Source organism: Capra hircus, chromosome 12 (assembly GCF_001704415.2).
Source record: "Capra hircus breed San Clemente chromosome 12, ASM170441v1, whole genome shotgun sequence".
NCBI lineage: Eukaryota > Metazoa > Chordata > Mammalia > Artiodactyla > Bovidae > Capra > Capra hircus.
The window spans coordinates 63,368,644-63,385,845 of record NC_030819.1 but is presented as its reverse complement, the minus strand read 5'-3'; the positions used below and the strand labels follow the sequence as shown (position 1 = coordinate 63,385,845).

At 42.5% G+C, this 17,202-nt stretch overlaps 1 protein-coding gene across 1 annotated transcript in view; it reads right to left on the bottom strand.

Moving 5' to 3' along the window:
- Nucleotides 9,518–17,202, bottom strand: part of FREM2 (FRAS1 related extracellular matrix protein 2) — a 155,818-nt gene continuing 148,133 nt past the window's right edge. The window contains exons 20-24 of the mRNA XM_018056679.1: nt 16,980–17,114; nt 15,659–15,785; nt 14,098–14,285; nt 13,743–13,889; nt 9,518–11,851 (exon numbers count right to left, since the gene is read on the bottom strand). Coding sequence (XP_017912168.1) covers nt 11,339–11,851; nt 13,743–13,889; nt 14,098–14,285; nt 15,659–15,785; nt 16,980–17,114 — 1,110 coding nt within the window. The 3' untranslated portion in view covers nt 9,518–11,338. The remainder of the gene's footprint in view (nt 11,852–13,742; nt 13,890–14,097; nt 14,286–15,658; nt 15,786–16,979; nt 17,115–17,202) is intronic.

Sequence of the window (17,202 nt, the reverse complement as noted above, 5' to 3'; positions counted from 1 at the left end):
TTAAGTAGGGCTTCCCTGGTAGCTCAGACAGTAAAGAATCTGTCTGCAATGCAAGAGACTTGGATTCAATCCCTGGGTTGGGAAGATTCCCCTGGCACTCTAGATAATCGGCAAAGTAACACATTTATACTAGCTATTTGCCTTATCAATCGAAAGTGATTATTTGCTCACTTTCCAGTTCTAGCTATCTGCTTTGTAATTCCAAAGTAATTATTAGCTAAATTTCTAATTGTGACAACAAAACCCCCAGAATGCTTAAAATTATGATTGATTTTGATGTTAAGGACTAAAGAGGCACTGAGGCTTCTGGCTGCAAATTTATCACCACCTCCCTCTCCCAGGCAGATTGCCCTCAGCTCCCTGGCTGCGTGTCCTCCTCCTGGGACTGGTGGCCAATCCCGGCCTCCCAGCACCTTTGTCAGAGGGCGAGATAGGACACTGTGATCCTGCGGGCTCCAGTCTGCTTATGTGTCCACAAGTGAGAAGCTGGCAAAAGGTTGTGTTATTTGAAATCACTGGGGAACAGTAGCCTGTGAACTTCATGTTTTCAGTCTATCCTTAGTCCCAAGAGCCACAAGTCATCAAGGATTGCTTGTAATGATTCTTCCTCTCTAACTCATGCTCCCAAACCTCTTAAAAATAAAGATGCCATAGAATGTGAATGCATTTTATTTTTTTAAGTTTAAATTTATTTTAATTGGAGGCTAATTACTTTACAATATTGTATTGGTTTCACCATACATCAACATGAATCCGCCACAGGTGTACACGTGTTCCCCATCCTGAACCCCCCTCCCATGAATGTATTTTAAAAATTGCTTTTTTGGAGATTATTTTGTTGCTATGGTGTAGTTTTTTTTGGGGGGAGCCATTTTGAGCAATGGGATAGAATTTTTAAAGTTACCCTTAACGTCTGCTGTGTGTGACACTATGTTCAGCCCCGCATGGATGCTAAGAAGTGTTCTTGCATTATAAAGGAGAAAGTGGTGTCAAAAAGTTGAATGACTTATGCAGAGTCCCTTAGCTTGTGAGTGATAGACCGGAACTGGAAATCAGATACGCCTCCAAGGTTCTTGCTCTTAAATATCATTGAGCTTTCCTGGGGAGAGGTGAGTAGGGGAGGCGATGGAGCCCTTCCATTGCTTTTTTTGCCTTCAGTTCCAATCTTTTAGGTCCTAGAAGTCTGGGTGCTCACTATAGTTTTCCACTGTGTGTAGGACTCTTGAGAGCTTGCACACACGTGTGCACACAAATCCTCATACACTCAAACTCCTTTTCACACTCCACCCATACTCCCCATGTAACGCCCACACTCACTTTCTCCCCCTCCGCCTACCCTCATCTCCACTCACATCTCCTCTGCGTGCTCCCCTCAGCACACAGGTACTATCTGCATATAAATCCGAAATGGAGATCCCACTCTACTTTTGATTTTCTAACCTGTTTTTTCCCCATGAAGCCATATCATGCTTTATATGATTTTTGGGCAATTCACAACTTACAAATTTTTCAGTAGATTGAACTGACTCTATAACTTGAGTGAACGAAAGTGTTGCATCTGACTCTTTGCAATCCCTTGGACCGGAGCCCACCAGGGTCTTCTGTTCATGGAATTCTCCAAGAAAGGATACTGGAGTGGGTTGCCATTTCTTCCTCCAGGGTATCTTTCCTGTCTCAGGGATCAAGCCACAGTCTCTTGCACTGTAGGCAGATTCTTTACCATCTGAGCCACTAAGGAAGCCATAGAGTCCAAGCTGCTGCTAAGTCGCTTCAGTTGTGTCTGACTCGGTGTGACCCCATGGACTGCAGCCCACCAGGCTCCCCCGTCCCTGGGAGTCTCCAGGCAAGAACACTGGAGTGGGTTGCCATTTCCTTCTCCAATGCATGAAAGTGAAAAGTGAAAGTGAGGTCACTCAGTCGTGCCGACTCTTTGCGACCCCATGGACTGAAGCCCACCAGGCTCCTCCGTCCATGGGATTTTCCAGGCAAGAGTACTGGAGTGGGGTGCCATTGCCTTCTCCTATTCCTAGACCTGTGTGTCTTTCCTATGCAAACCAAGCAATTCAGAGTTCCTCCCCTACCGGCCTCCTTTCTCTGGCTCTAACACCCTGGTCCAGATCTATGCGCTCCAATCACCCCAGCGCCAGGCACTAGATAAGCAGAGGCAGCTCTGTCTACAGCCCAGTGAAATGATTCAAACCTAATCATTTCAGCTCAGTATTCAGCTCATCCTAAACCAGTTCACTTGCCTTATCCGTCCCTTCCCATGGAAACCACAGGAGTGGCTCTTGCCCACACTTCACCTTCACTCCTTTCGCCTCCTGATGGACACCGTTGCTCCCCTGGTGCTCCTTTTGGGAGCTGAGTATAATACGTATCTTTTCAACGGCAATTATCTCTTAATCTGTTGGCCTTGTCATACCTGAATTATAATAAAACTTACATTTTAGAGTTTTATTGGGCTTCCCTGGTGGCTCAGACAGTAAAGAATCTGTCTGCAATGCAGGAGACCCAGGTTTGATCCCTGGGTGGGGAAGATCCCCTGGAGAAGGTAATGGCACCCCACTCCAGTACTCTTGCCTGGAAAATCCCATGGACGGAGGAGTCTGGTAGGCTGAAGCCCATGGGGTCGCTAAGAGTTGGCACGACTGAATGACTTCACTTTCACTTTTCACCTTCATGCATTGGAGAAGGAAATGGCAACCCACTCCAGTGTTCTTGCCTGGAGAATCCCAGGGACCGGGGAGCCTGGTGGGCTGCCGTCTGTGGGGTCGCACAGAGTCGGACACGACTGAAGCGACTTAGCAGCAGCAGCAGCAGCAGAGAGACTAGCACTTTCACTTTCCATTTAAGATATGGCAGCTGGTGGTTAGGCAGGAGTCTGTATAGGGTCAGCTCAAATGGGCCTGACTCGTCTCCTGATGGCTTTTTTCTCTAGTCAGGTCCACTTTGACTAATTCTGCCTTGGGGACGTTTCCTTTAAATTGAGTGCCTCTGGGGGTAGTTGTGACTTTCTGGCAGGGAGATCTTAGTTCTAACTGTCAACATCCTCGGGGAGCTGGATGGTCAGTCTTCCCTTTCTTGGTTCCACTCCCCAAGCTCCTGAAGGCCAGGCTTTCTCCCTCACAGCTTGGACATTTCCAGCACAGAGACCTTCTTTTTCTTCTGTGGTGGGGACTGACCAATCCGTCCACACATCTCTGTTGCTGATCACAACCTTTCTGCTAAAACACGACCTTTTCTCCCTTGAGTCTTGGAAGGGTTGGGAGAACTTTGACACAGGAGTTTCCCCTCCCCCAGCCCCATCTAATTTTGTGTATTTTGCCCATTTTAGGGGGTAATTCTTCAATAGCAGGGCTTCCCTGATAAAGAATCCACCTGCAATGCAAGAGACCCTGGTTCAATCCCTGGGTCAGGAAGATCCGCTGGAGAAGGGATAGGCTACCCACTCCAGTATTCTTGGGCTTCCCTTGTGGCTCAGCTGGTAAAGAATTCACCTGCAGTGCAGGAGACCTGGGTTTAATCCCTGGGTTCGGAAGATCCCCTGGACAAGGGAAAGGCTACCTACTCCACTATTCTGGCCTGGAGAATTTTGTGGACTGTATAGTCATGGGGTCACAAAGAGTCGGACAGGGCTCAGTGACTTTCACTTTCACTTCTTCAGTAGCAATAAAGAGCTGTCTTTTTGTTTCCTTTTAGCAGTAAAATATTAGGGAATTCCCTGGTGGTCCAGTGGTTAAGATTCTGTGCGTTCACTGCCAAGGGTGTGGGTTCAATCCCTGGTCAAGGAAACTAAGATCTTGCAGTGTGGTCAACAACAACAAAAATAAATACGAACTAATGTAAAATTAATAAATTATTGATTTAAAATAATCAAATGATATTAAAATAAACCAAATGAGATTATTGACTTAGGTTTGTTGCTGTTGTTTAGTTGCTAAGTCTTGTCCAACTCTGCGACCCCGTGGACTGTAGCCCACCAGTATGCTCTGTTCCTGGGATTTTCCCGGCCAGAGTCTGGGAGTGGGTAGCCATTTCTTACTCCAGGGGAGATTCCCAACCCAGGGATAGAACCTGAGTCTCCTGCATTGGCAGGTGGATTCTTTGCCACTGAGGCACCAGGGAAGCCCATTGACTTAGGTTAACTTTGCAAAGAAGTGACTAATCTCCTTGGCAGTAAAGACCCTTGGCAACAGATCAGATGAACTGGTTCATCTTCACTAGGGCAGCTGGGCAGGGTTTCAGAGCTTAGCCAGGTCTAGTCAACCTTCCCTCTCATTCCCCACGGCCCCACCCCGTGAAGTGTTAGTTACATAAGTATGTTGTTGTCTCTAAATATCCATTGCCCTGGCAGCCCTCTGGCTGTGTCTGCACCTGTTACAATGGGTAGGCAGGCGCTAAGACCCTGAGGAGCAGCAATGTTTTACCACCAGCATTAAGGAAGTCATGGGGTAGGCAGACCTGTAGGTCCCAGGCTGAAAACCTATAGATGCTCAAGGCTAGAATCAGAACGGAAAACAACTGCCAGTCATTGCAGACTACAGGGATTCTGTGATTTTTGTGTGGCTAAAAGGTATAGAATACACCCCAATAACTTAGCCATTTGAACACTTTATGTTTATAGGGGTTTTATTTATATTCAACATGTGATATGTTGTAAAGGAAAACAGGTGCAGTTATAAAACACAAGGGGTAGCAAGAATTCATTTATACATGGACTTAAGACTGAATAACTCCAAATTGTTTGCATAATTGAATTCCCAGGGATAAACTTCAATATCCAGCAAATATGCAGCGCCTTAGTAAATAGAGAAAAAAAACCTAGACTGTGTGTGAAGAATTCCCATGGGAAAAATCACAAAGGCTATTAAGTTCTCAAATAATTCTATCACACACAGTTATGTCACTTGGTGGCTAGATAAATACAAATTCGTTGAGTGTTTTGGAGGGCACTTGATACACAAGCAGGCACTTAAAATGATTATAAAGCATACTTTGTCCAGGATAAAGTTTTTTTTGTATAAACAAATGGACTTAAAAAATATCCTGCCAAAAGCTTAAATTCCTAAAGCGACAAAGACTCTGCTTTGTACTTCTTTTTGTAATGTGCTTAATGCAGGCCCTTACAGAAATTTTCTTTTAGTCTTACCAATAATTATCTTCTTACCTTTTAAGTGATTTTTATTATAATGGTCTTTGTTTTTAATATCAGTTTTTAAAGTTTACATTTCTCTTTTCTTTCTTCTTTTTAGCTACAGCACTGAGATTTCCTGTTACAGGATCACTCAAACATCAGAAAAAATAAATATCTGTAGCAGAAATTCACTGAGAGTGTCTAAACAATCGTGTACTCAGTGGAAGCCACATCTGGGCAGCAGTAAGAGTTTTGTGCATTTGATGATTGTAATTTTAAATACTTCAACACTGTTAACATTTCAACAAAGTTTCTGGCCCTTCTTTTCATTCCAAGGTATTCCATCATCCAAAACAATCTCATCTTATGATCTTTGACCTTTTATTCTTGCTCAGTTAAATTCTTAAAGGGATGTTTTTTACATTTTAAATGTCAAAGTTGAATCTCCACTGAGAGAAAAATCAAGACACAGATTGTCATCACAGTATTCAATACGATGCTTTTGATCTTTTGCAGGAAGTTCTTTTTTCCCCCCTTCATCCAAAAGCCTTAACTTTTTCTAAAGAAAGGACACTACACAAGCCCTGTGCTCACTTGCCAGCTTTCAGATGACTGAGAACACTAATGATTTAGTGAAAACAGTAATGGTTTCAAAACTAAAAGGGAAGCATTACTGAAAAAACGACAAATCTCAGAGGGTAAAAAACAAGCCCACAAGGAAACAAGAAAATAAAGGAGGGAAAAAGGAAAGAAAACATAGTAAAAGTCGATGTTGTTGCTAGAGCAGTTGTTTTGGATGTTGCATTTGTTCTTTAGCAAAACACAATATTGAAAAAATGTAAACAAATATCAAGGAACAGAAAGCAAATGCACTTGAAAGGAAAGGGGAAAAAAACCCGCTCTTGTTTAAAAGTTTGTAAGTTCAACACTCTCATTTTTCTTCCATGAAAACGAAGAGTCTCACATTAGTCTGTATTGCTTATCAACTTTAGTTCTAAAAGAATCAGCTTTCTTCCCCTATTTAAAAGGTTTCTTGGTAATCTTTTTAGTAAAAACTGTAGGAAAATATTGTACACTTCTGTTTTAGAATCTCTTACCAAAATAACTACCAAAACCTCAAAGTATTATGTTCTTAATACCCAAGGATATGGAAACAGAGAGAATTAAACAGGGTTACCTTGAACATATGGATAGTTTGTTTCTAAGAAAAAAGTAGAAACCTGTGTCATTACTATGTATTAACAATACTAGAATCAGTTCTAGGGAAAAGATCTCTTAAGGAAACACTTTAACCTTTGAATTCATGTCAAAGAAACTCCCACTATGGTCTGTTTTTACAAATGAGCATTATGTTGACCTTGAAAATCTTCATAATGGGCAATTCCAGTTAAAACTATGGTTTTTGGGGTCATTATTTCCTAGAAGTGTGATTAAAAAAAAAAAATGCATGTGAGCCTCTGTGTGTGTGTTAAGAGTAGTATTTATAGTTTCTGGCCAAATTATACTTTTTAAAGCCTTGACAAGTTGGGCTGTTGAGCATGTGTGTTCTACTCATTTGCCATATGGTCAGTGAAGACACCTGTTTCCATCCTTTTATTATTGCTATCATGGCTAGAAAAAAAATGAAAGTTTCAAAGATCCACAATATTCTGGCTTTCAAATTAGTACAATTATGTGAATTCTAATTTGTAAATTATTTGCATCTTTAAAAATATTTTTTTCTTTTTCCTATTAAAGTATAACATTGATTTCTAAGTTAATCCTAAATAGATATTTTCAAAGCAGTAGCTGAAATCAAATTTCCAACTCTCAAAATCTAAATGTCATTCCATTTCACTGTTATTGTTATCCTAACATTTCTCAGGCTGGGGCTATTTTAACCCCTAGCACCAATTTGTCTGAGGAAGGGCTCTCTGTGGTTTTTACGCAGTTCTGTTTTCATTTTAAAAACTGACTTTGGAGTTGGTGAGTTGGCTGGTGGCTTAGATGGTTAAAAATCTGCCTGCAATGCAAGAGACATAGGAGACACCGGTTCGATCCCTGGGTTGGGAAGATCCCCTGGAGAAGGAAGTGGCAATCCACTCCAGTATTCTTGCCTGGAGAACTCCATGGACACCAGGCAGAATATAGTCCATGGGGTTGCAAAGAGTTGGACATAATTGAGTGACTAACACCTTGGAGTTGGTAACTTGGAAAATAATAAGAGGTAAGATGACTTGATAAAGAGGCTCTTTGTTGCTTCCAGAACTGAATCCCTTGGCATTGAGCCCAGAGTCAATCCTCTTGTCACAAACACTCTGCAGTAGAATGTCAACAGATTCCTAGTCGACCTTTCTTCATATCATTCACAAATCGTGATGCTTGCGTGAATCACAATGTGCAACTTTAGGACATGAGGTTGATGTTAAAGAACCAGAAGAGCTTAGCTGTTACACCACATCCTTGGAATAAAGTAGACCTATCTTCCATGAAGAAGAAAAAATACGCCGGGCCTCCCACATCACTGGGGCTTCCCTGGTGGCTCAGTGGTAAAGAATCTGCCTGCCAATGCAGGAGATGGGGCTTCAGTCTCTGGGTCAGGAAGATCCCCTGGAGAAGGAAATGGCAACCCACTCCAGTATTCTGGCCTGGGAAATTCCATGGATAGAGGAGCCTGGCGGGCTATAGTCCATGGTGTCACAGAGTCGGCCGCGACTCAGCGACCCACATCTCTGCAACATGCTTTCTCTGCACAGTTGTGTAAAGGATGAGTCCATTAAATTTCTTATTTGAAATATTTGGTGTTAGATCTGCATTTGGAATGATCCATAACATGTGGGGTTTTTAGATGGAGAGGAGCTGACTCCTCTGTTCGTGTGGAGAGACATGGTTAAACTATAGTTCACAGAGAGGCTTAGTGTCTTCTTCATCCAAGAGGGAAACAAATGCAAATCTTGATCCCTTTAGTCCAAAGAAACAGCTGCATTTGATTGTAACCTGCCCCAGGGTAAGAACAGTAGCTTGGGCTAATCCTAGAGGAACTTTCAGTAAACATTAACTGAGGGAATGAACTGAAATAAATAAAACCATATGTTAAAACACACTTATGCATTTTAATGTTTCATGGTTCATATGTCAGGTGAGCAGTTAATGCTTAATACTGAGTTTTGTGTTTCCTATGCAATGTCAATAGACCTTATTTTGTTGGAGTCAGAAGCTACTGAGATCTAAGGAGTGATTACTGCTCACACCCTGTCCTCTATGGGAATTTATTTTAGGTATTCATTTTATGTATATATGGGGATTTATTTTACTAGAATGATTCTCTAAAACTAGAATATTGAAACTATTCTATAAGGGTCTGCCTTACTGTACAGAAAAGCATGTCTGATGCCTTTTTTTTTTTTCCACTAAAGAGTTTTTAATGATTAGACATCTATTAAATCACATATTAAGTATACATATATTAAAAAATGATGCAGAAGTCCAAGTAGTCCATACTTAAGAAAGCTATACCTGCCTATTTCCTATAGGCTCTTTTCCCTCCACCTCCATGGGGAAGGAAGAAGAAGAGAAAGGGAAGTAGAGAAGGAGATGGGCAGAGAGGAGATTTTTCTAGAAAGGGCATTTTCTATATTACGTGAGTTCTCCAATTTATCCAAAGTCATCTCATCAGAACAACTCATTGTAGAGAGAAATTTGGTATAAAACCAGCCGGGCCCAAAGGTTTACAATAGCTTTCTTGTAATGATGCTTCCCTGATAACATACTCTGACAGAAACCCCCAAGGTTGTTTGACAATCAGGCTCCGAGCATCTTAATTAAACGTAATATAAAGTCAATTGAGAGTACTTGCTCTAAGTTTCCATAAAACTGAATCCAGTGCTAAGTTGTAAAAAAAAGTCCACATGCTATTTAAAGTTGCTTAAGAAATGCTCGTTCTTATGCAAGTCACGGGGTAGCCAAAGAATCGCTAAGCCTCTACCAGAAAGCAAAATAAAAGGAAAAGTTATCATTAAGAAAGTATTAATGTTTATTTGATAAGTGATCTCCTGGGTCATACAGTACTTTCTGTGTATAGAAGTCCTTCCATGGACCACCTACACTGTTGTAGGTGACATTTATGTACTCCCCAATGGAAGAAGACTACAGTCTACCCTATTCTTTAAAAGGCTTTGAATATCAAGTTCAGGGCTGCCCCAAAGAAGAGAGGGAAGCACTGGTTACTTCCGGCCTCTCTCCCAGCATCAAAGTGAAGAGAAATGTCTGGGGCTCACAGACACCAACTTGAAAGTGCCTGAATGACCTGAGGAGGCCGCTGTGACTGTGTTAGTCACTCAGTCGGGTCTGACTCTTTGCCACCCAGGGACTGCAGCCCACCAGGCTCCTCTGTCCATGGGATTTTCCAGGCAAGTGGGTTGCCATGCCCTGCTCCAGAGGATCTCCCTGACCCAGGGATTGAACCTGTGTCTCCTGCATTGCAGGCAGTTTCTTTACTGATGAGTCATTGACCTTCTAAAAATCTCCAGTCCACCAGGATGTCCAGCTTGGCCAGGTTATACCTAGGCATGAGAGGGAATCCCAGGCAGCACTTGAGAGGGAGTCTTTAGGTCAGGTTCTTTTCCTGCTGACCTATTTCCACTTGAAATACATGTACTAACTTTTGGAAGATTGGTCACTAAACTACTGACATATTCCCTTATCTAATGAAAATGTTGCTATTTGGTAAAAGCACATTTCTCAGAAAGACAATGGGAGGCTTATCAAACAAGCTCACTCAAGTTCCTTGGTTTTTAACCCTGGAAACAGTATTTTTAGATACTGAGATGGACCACAATGCAGTTCATTTCACTGAACTGAAGATGTCAGAGAGCTGAAGCTTTCTTCTTTGATCAAAGAAAAATGTGATTGGGGATGCCCTGGTGGTCCAGTGGTTAGAACTCTGAGCTTCCACTGCAAGGGGCACAGGTTCGATCCTTGGTTGGGGAAGTAAGATCTTGCATGCCTTGTGGCATGGCCGAAAGAAGAAGAAGAAGAATATGATGAGTGATGCTGGCCATCTCTAAGATCATCTCTGGAATGACGGTTGAAGGGATTCCCATTGTTTGGACTAGGTGCTGCTTAGAAAGCTAATAAAATGCCTTTTGGACAATTTAAGTTTTGGACCTCATTGTGTAATGCTATTGTGAGGGTTAACCTCATGTGTCATCGTCAAAACGTTCTTTTATTCCATAAAGTATATGTAAGAGGCACTTTGGTTAAACATATTATATTAATAAATACCACTTTCTCCCTTCACCATCATAATGACATTTCTCCTTATCATTTATGGGTTCAATACTGCAAACATCTAGGCTCAGTTCTTCGAGAACATTGTCTTGTAAATGGGGATCTAACTCTATGGCATTTCTTCATCATCAAACTGTCACCATCCTGCTCATGTCCCACAAATGAGCACCAATAAGGTATATTATCTTGCAAGAATTCTACTATTTCTTACTATGCACCCAAACAGAGCAGTCTCTCTTCAACCATCTTCTCCAGACTCAACGTATTCTTTGGTTTAATTTAAAATTAAATAAGCAAATGAAACAAGAAGGATCCGACGAAGATGAGGAACAAGGCAAATGCAAGTGGCTGAGCTACTTGCCCTCTATCTTCCTTCCATTCCCTCTCAAGTAGGTAAAAAAGGTGATTTGTGGGTTGAGCTACCCTTGGTCATAATTCCATGCTGTCTTCACCTATTAGAAAACTTGTCACCATAAACAGTGTGTTTATCATTCTTCAAGACTACTGATGAAAACCTTTGGAGTACTAAAACGTTATATAATGAATAAACAGTGTGATAATTGCACCTTCAAGATTCACACCAATATAGCAACAAGAGACTCCTGTTAAGTTTCTGAAGGAGTCTGTGAGCACCAGGTTCATCTCCACTGCGTAGAGAAAATGCCTAAGGTGAGTACATTCGTCGCCGTCTACCATGGCTGTGTGGATATATACTTGATGCCTTCCGGGCAAGAGGAAAGATGTGGTCTACGGTCTGAAGGTGTCCTCTGATGCCTGAACGCAGACAGAATGCGAATCAACGCTCACTAGTACAGTCAGGTCCTCTGAGCAGCTTTGTCACAGAAGTCCCCAATTCTCTGCCGTCGACAGAAGCACTGGGTTTCGATTGTCTTTTCCTGGGCACTGGAGGAAAAGGCTGCGTTTCCCCTGCAGCCATCAAACCTCCGAGCTGTCGCTGTGGTGGCTCACCGAGGGCATCATGGGCTCACGGCTGCCAGGGTCCTTGGGCGCGTCCTTCCTCCTGGCACCCTTCTTGCCCTGGTGCATCATCACCGCGACGGCAGTGAGGATGACCGCCAGGAGTCCCACCGCGACGCCCCCCACCACTGTGAGCAGGCTGACCTCAGAGCTGGGACTGTTGAGCTCCGGGGGGAGGACGCCGTCAGGGGAAACCCTCCCGTGAAGGATCTGCTTCCTGCTGCTGCGGTCCAGGGCGATGTGCTGGATGTTTGTTCCCCGGTTGTTCTCAGCCCCGATTTCCCACGCCAGCGGAGGGCTGCTTCTGATCTCCCTCTTCTTCCGGCTCTTGGTAGCTGCCTGGGGCTTCCCTTGACTCACCAAAGAGTGGTGCCGGTACTCCACGCTGCGTTTGCCAATGCCTCGGTTGGCGTTGTCTTTCGATCTTACTGTGTAGATGGTATGTATGTACCATTCTCGACCCAGAGCAACCTAGAAACACAGTTCTACTCATTAGAAGACTTAATCCTAGGCCAATCTGAAAATTCATGACTCTCTGCAAGAGAAATTCACAACAGAGATCACGAATAATCATTCAATTTAGTCTGCGGAATTAATATATTTAATATCGTTACATGCGTAGTCTGCGCAAGGCTTTGTGTAAAGCACTCTGTAAAATACTCTGTGCAACTCTTAAGGGAGCATGTGCTGGTAAATATTTGTCAGGGCTGCAGAGAACTCCAGACCACACAGTCTAACGCATTCACTTAAAAAATGAGCGGATGACACAGATACAGAGAATAAATGAGTGGTTACCAGCAGAGAGCAGGGTCAACATAAGGATTGGGAAGTGGGAGATTAAAAAACTATTGGATGCAAGATAGGCTACAAGGATGTACTGTATGATGTGAAGGTAGAGCCAATATCTTGTAATATTAATCCCTGTAAATAAGACAGTAACCTTAAAAAATGTATAAAAATTTAAAAATTAAAAAAAGTTTTAAAATGAGCAAATGAGAATACATAGCAGTTAAGTGACTTGCCCAATATCATTGAACTAGTTAGAATCAGAGGCAGGATTAGAGGTAAGACTTTCTGAAGCTCAGAACTCTTTTTCTAGTGTGTCTTGCTGTGTATTTACATATAAGGCCATAGAAAACTTTTTTCTGCCTTTTTCAGGGTCTGTGAAAAGAAGGTTCTTCAAAGACTTCAGGATTTGACTTCAGGTCAAATGCTTTGAGGGTTAACAATAAAAACAAACAAACAAACAAACAAACAAAAAAAGTCAGGATTTCCCTGGTGGTCCAGTGGCTCAGTTTGTGTGCTCCCAATGCACGGGGCCTGAGTTCAATCCCTGGTCTGGGAACTAGATCCTGCATGCCGCAACTCAGAGTTCATGTCCTGGAACTAAAGATCCTGCTTGCTACAATTAAGACCTGGCACAGTCAAATAAACAAATTAACAAGTAAATATTTTAAAAAATCATACTTCAACTTCCTATTTGAAAAGATTCAGGATAATAGACATGGTTTCTTAAATTCCCTCTTTAGCAAAATAGTGAAGTGAAAGTTGCTCAGTCATGTCCAACTCTTTGCGACCCCATGGACTATCGAGTTCATTCAATTCTCTAAGCCAGAATACTGAATGGGTAGTCTTTCTCATCTCCAGGGGAATCTTCCTAACCCATGGACTGAACCCAGGTCTTTAGCATTGCAGGTGAATTCTTTAACAGCTGAGCCACAAGAGACACCCTCAGTGGAATAAGGGTAATATATTTCTCCAGCCCATCCTATTTGGTCAATTTTCAGTAAACATCCTAAAAGATGCACTTGCTACCCTAAGGATTCACAATGTGAACACATCTCCAAATTTGTCTCGTTTGTCTGCTCACTGTTATGGTCTCCTGGGTATCTTTCTACCTTCTGTCTCTAGGTTAGCGCTTCCTGTTTTGGTCTATGAAGAATGGAGATTTCTGTGCTGTGCACAATTGTTTTCCTGAGTCCAGCTGTTCATTTAAGATCACTCTAATAAAGACAGTCATGAAAAGTCAAATGAAAGGAGATTTTGAAGAAGACCACCAGAGTTCCTAACTAACAGGTTTAGATTTATACGCTGGGCTGAATAAGGGTCTTCATTACATATAGACATAAAACACGATGAATATATTGATAAACATAATAATAGCCAATGTTTATGGAGTGTTCATGATGCAGTCAGGATGGTCCGGAGTGGTTTACACGCATTATCTTACTCAAAGTTCACATTAACTGTACACAATACGGCAATTACTGCCTCTTACGTGGGAAACGTCTGAGGCATTCCAGTGTTAAGTGGCTTGCAAGTGATTGCACAGCTGTCGTAAGTAACCTTGTTTCTGGCTCACCTGAAAGAGTGGTGTTGAGTCGACTTTAAATCCATCAGATCCAGGCTGATTCACTAAGAGGATAGCTTCAGGGTCATCCACCGCCAGTTTGGCATTAAACAGGACATTTCCAAAGCTGGTGGCTTGTGTTTCTGGTTGAGCTTTGTCCTTTAGGCAATAAGGAAAATGAGGATTGCTGTGGATAATGCCAAAGTTTGCGAACGCAGGAGGTTTTCCTATTAGTTTTGCGCAAGTACCCTTTACCATAAAATGTCACCATTTGGTTTCATTTTAAAAGATGCTTTTGTTTTAAAATAGAAGACAGAAACAATTAACTTTGTCTAATCTGGTGCATTGTTTGGGTCAGAGCACTTACCACAATTTTAAATCTATATAAGAGTGAAGGCGAATCAGCTAAGCAGCCGTATTCTGCATTAGTTGGATTGTACTTGGGAACGTAGCCGTCAGCCCCAGTGCACAGAAACACCTTCTCAATGCTGCAGTAAAAGGAATCACCTAGATTCTGGACCGGATCCACCATGACCCGACCGTAAATGATATCACCTGCAACAGACATGAGGAAATGTCCTTTCTATTAAGGGATACGGTGTGTCTGTATGACACAGCAAACAGTTTATGACAATGATGACACTTTATTCCCTTCTCTTCCTAATCTGGTATCAAATGTTGAAGAACTTCCTGCATGAGCTTCAGGGTCTGGTCCACTCCCAGGCCTCAGATAGGACCACTTGGCAGATGACCACAAGTACTGAAGATTTATTGACCCTTACATGCCAGTGGGAATAACCTCGAGGCATGGCTTATAACTTAACATTCATAACATCCCGTTGTAGTTCAAGTCCAGTTTACACAATACATTAGCTGGCAAGATGTAAGCAAATCATTATAGGATAACACAAAAAAGAAAACACCAATAAAAAGCCAAAATAGCTCTATTTGCTTTTAAAGGAGTGTTTAATAAAACTCCCTGGTATTTCCTTATCTATTTCACGGCCACTACTGACCACCTATTGTGTGTACAAGGCATTTTGCTAGGTTCTGGGAATATACCACTGAACAAGACAGGCACAACCCCAGCCCATGAGCTACATTCTCATGTACTTGAGTGTATGAAATATTGAGTGTATGCAAACTGAAAAACAAAAAACATTCAAGGAAAAAATTCCAGGCTTGTTTCAAAAATCACTTAGTTAACGGAAATCTCAGTTGGTAAAGAATCCGCCTGCAATGCAGGAGACCCTGGTTTGATACCTGGGTCAGGAAGATCCCCTGGAGACAGGATAGGCTACCCACTCCAGTATTCTTGGGCTTCCCTTGTGGCTCAGCTGGTAAAGAATCCACCTGCAATGCGGGAGATCTGGGTTCAATCCCTGGGTTGGGAAGATCCTCTGGGGAAGGAAAGGCTACCCACTCCAGTATTCTGGCCTGGAGAATTCCATGGACTGTACCATGAGGTTGCAAAGAGTCAGACATGACTAAGAGACTTTCACTTCACTAAGGGAAATAAAGGTTGATTTTCTGAATAAAAATCATCCTGTAACATATATCTGGAGCCCCAGGTGGCTCAGTGGTAAAGAATCCACCTGCCAAAGCAGGAGATGTAGGTTTGATCCTTGGGTCAGGAAGATCCCATGGAGAAGGAAATGGCAACCTACTCCAGTATTCTTGGCTGGAGAATCCCATGGACAGAGGAGCCTGGAAGGCTATAGTGTATGGGGTCGCAAAGCACATTAAATACGTATCCAGTTTCAATGATCCCCTCCCCCATCCCTGCCAAAATGATAAAGACCCAGTTACATTCTCAAAACCATAAAATAAGTTGTAACTGTCCCCCTCAATCACAATCCCGATAAAGCAAAGGACAACAGACACAATGGCAAACAGACAGAGCAGACCTCTCGTTTGTAAAGTGATACCTTCTGCAAAGGCAACGTCGCTCTCCTGCCCAAATCCCATGGATCCATCAGACAGCCAGAGGCTCTTCTTGGAGAGGAGGTACATCTGGGTGTTCAAGCTAAACTCAGCCGCCACTGGGTCACTGACCTAAAACCAAGCATAAAAGCCCTCTTATGTGTTGTTGATGGTTCTGGTGGTGCACAAGCACATTATTTGCAGAAACACACACGCACTGTACTCTGGCATAAAAAACACTAAACACTGCACTGTGATCAGTTTTCATGTCAACCAAACCGACTTAAGGAATTCTAACACTGGCTTTGTCCTTCTTAAGAAGGCAAAATGGTCAACAGTAAACCATTTTTTAAACCATTTTTTTGATGTGGATAATTTTTAAAGTCTTCACTGAATTCGTTACAATATTGCTTCTGTTTTTTCTGTTCTGGTGTTTTTGGCTGCTAGGCATGAGGGATCTTAGCTTCCTGACCAGGGATCAACACCTGCACTCCCTGCATTGGAAGCTGAAGCCTTAACCACTGGATCACCAGGGAAGTTCCAAGGTTAAATCATTTTTTGAATGGGACTAACTAGCATTGCTTGAGCTTATTTCCACTGATTTATCGGGATATATAAAGGATGTGTAAATATCACGGTCAGTGGAAGGCCAACATTTAGTGTAAGTTCTCGGGCAAAAGATTTTATCATATTTCTTTTAATGCATATTGACAATTAGGTACTTTGAGGTAGCATAAACTACAGGATATTCATTCTCCCCAATGATCAAAAACAAGACAAAGAAGTGCAGAACTCTGGGGAAAAGTCTCAAATCTCCAAGGCAGCAGACTCCAGAGGAGACCAGATCACATAAGTAAAAGTAACCCTTAGATACTCTTAAACTGTGGATTTGATATACTGAACCAGTAAGGAATAAAGGGCAATTCTTTCCTCTGTCCTTCCTCTCTTGCTCCCTTCCTGCCTGACTTCCTTTTTTCTCAGCATGCAAGAATTGAAGTCACTGGGTGAGAAATTTTTTTTTAACTGATAAAAGTAAACTATGTCTTTAACCAAGTGGGCTTCTACATGGGAAAAGGGACTTCCCTATAACTCAAACCATAAAGAATCTGCCCTCAATGAAGGAGACCAGGGTTTGATCCCTGGGTCTGGAAGATCCTCTGGAGAAGGGAATGGCAATTCACTCCAGTATTCTTGCCTGGAGAATCTCATGGACAGAGGAGCCTGGCGGGCTACAGTCCATGGGGTCGCAGAGTCAGACACGACTGAGCGCCTAACATACACACAAACGCACACACGCACACACGGGAAAAGCATTCTGAGACACACCTGTTGGAAGCGGATGTCAAGGTCAAAAGTGATAGGCTCTCTGGGGTTGCAGGTGACAGGCAGGCGGTATTCCTGATGAGATGGAGTGGTGCACGGCAGCAGTTTTACTGTGTAGGTACCTGAGTAGTCACGGACCTTTAAGGAGCAGAGAGATCGTGTTTTTCAGTTAAAAATCTGAGGCGCAATCAAAGGAAGTAACAAAGATAAATGAAGAGTCTTAGTC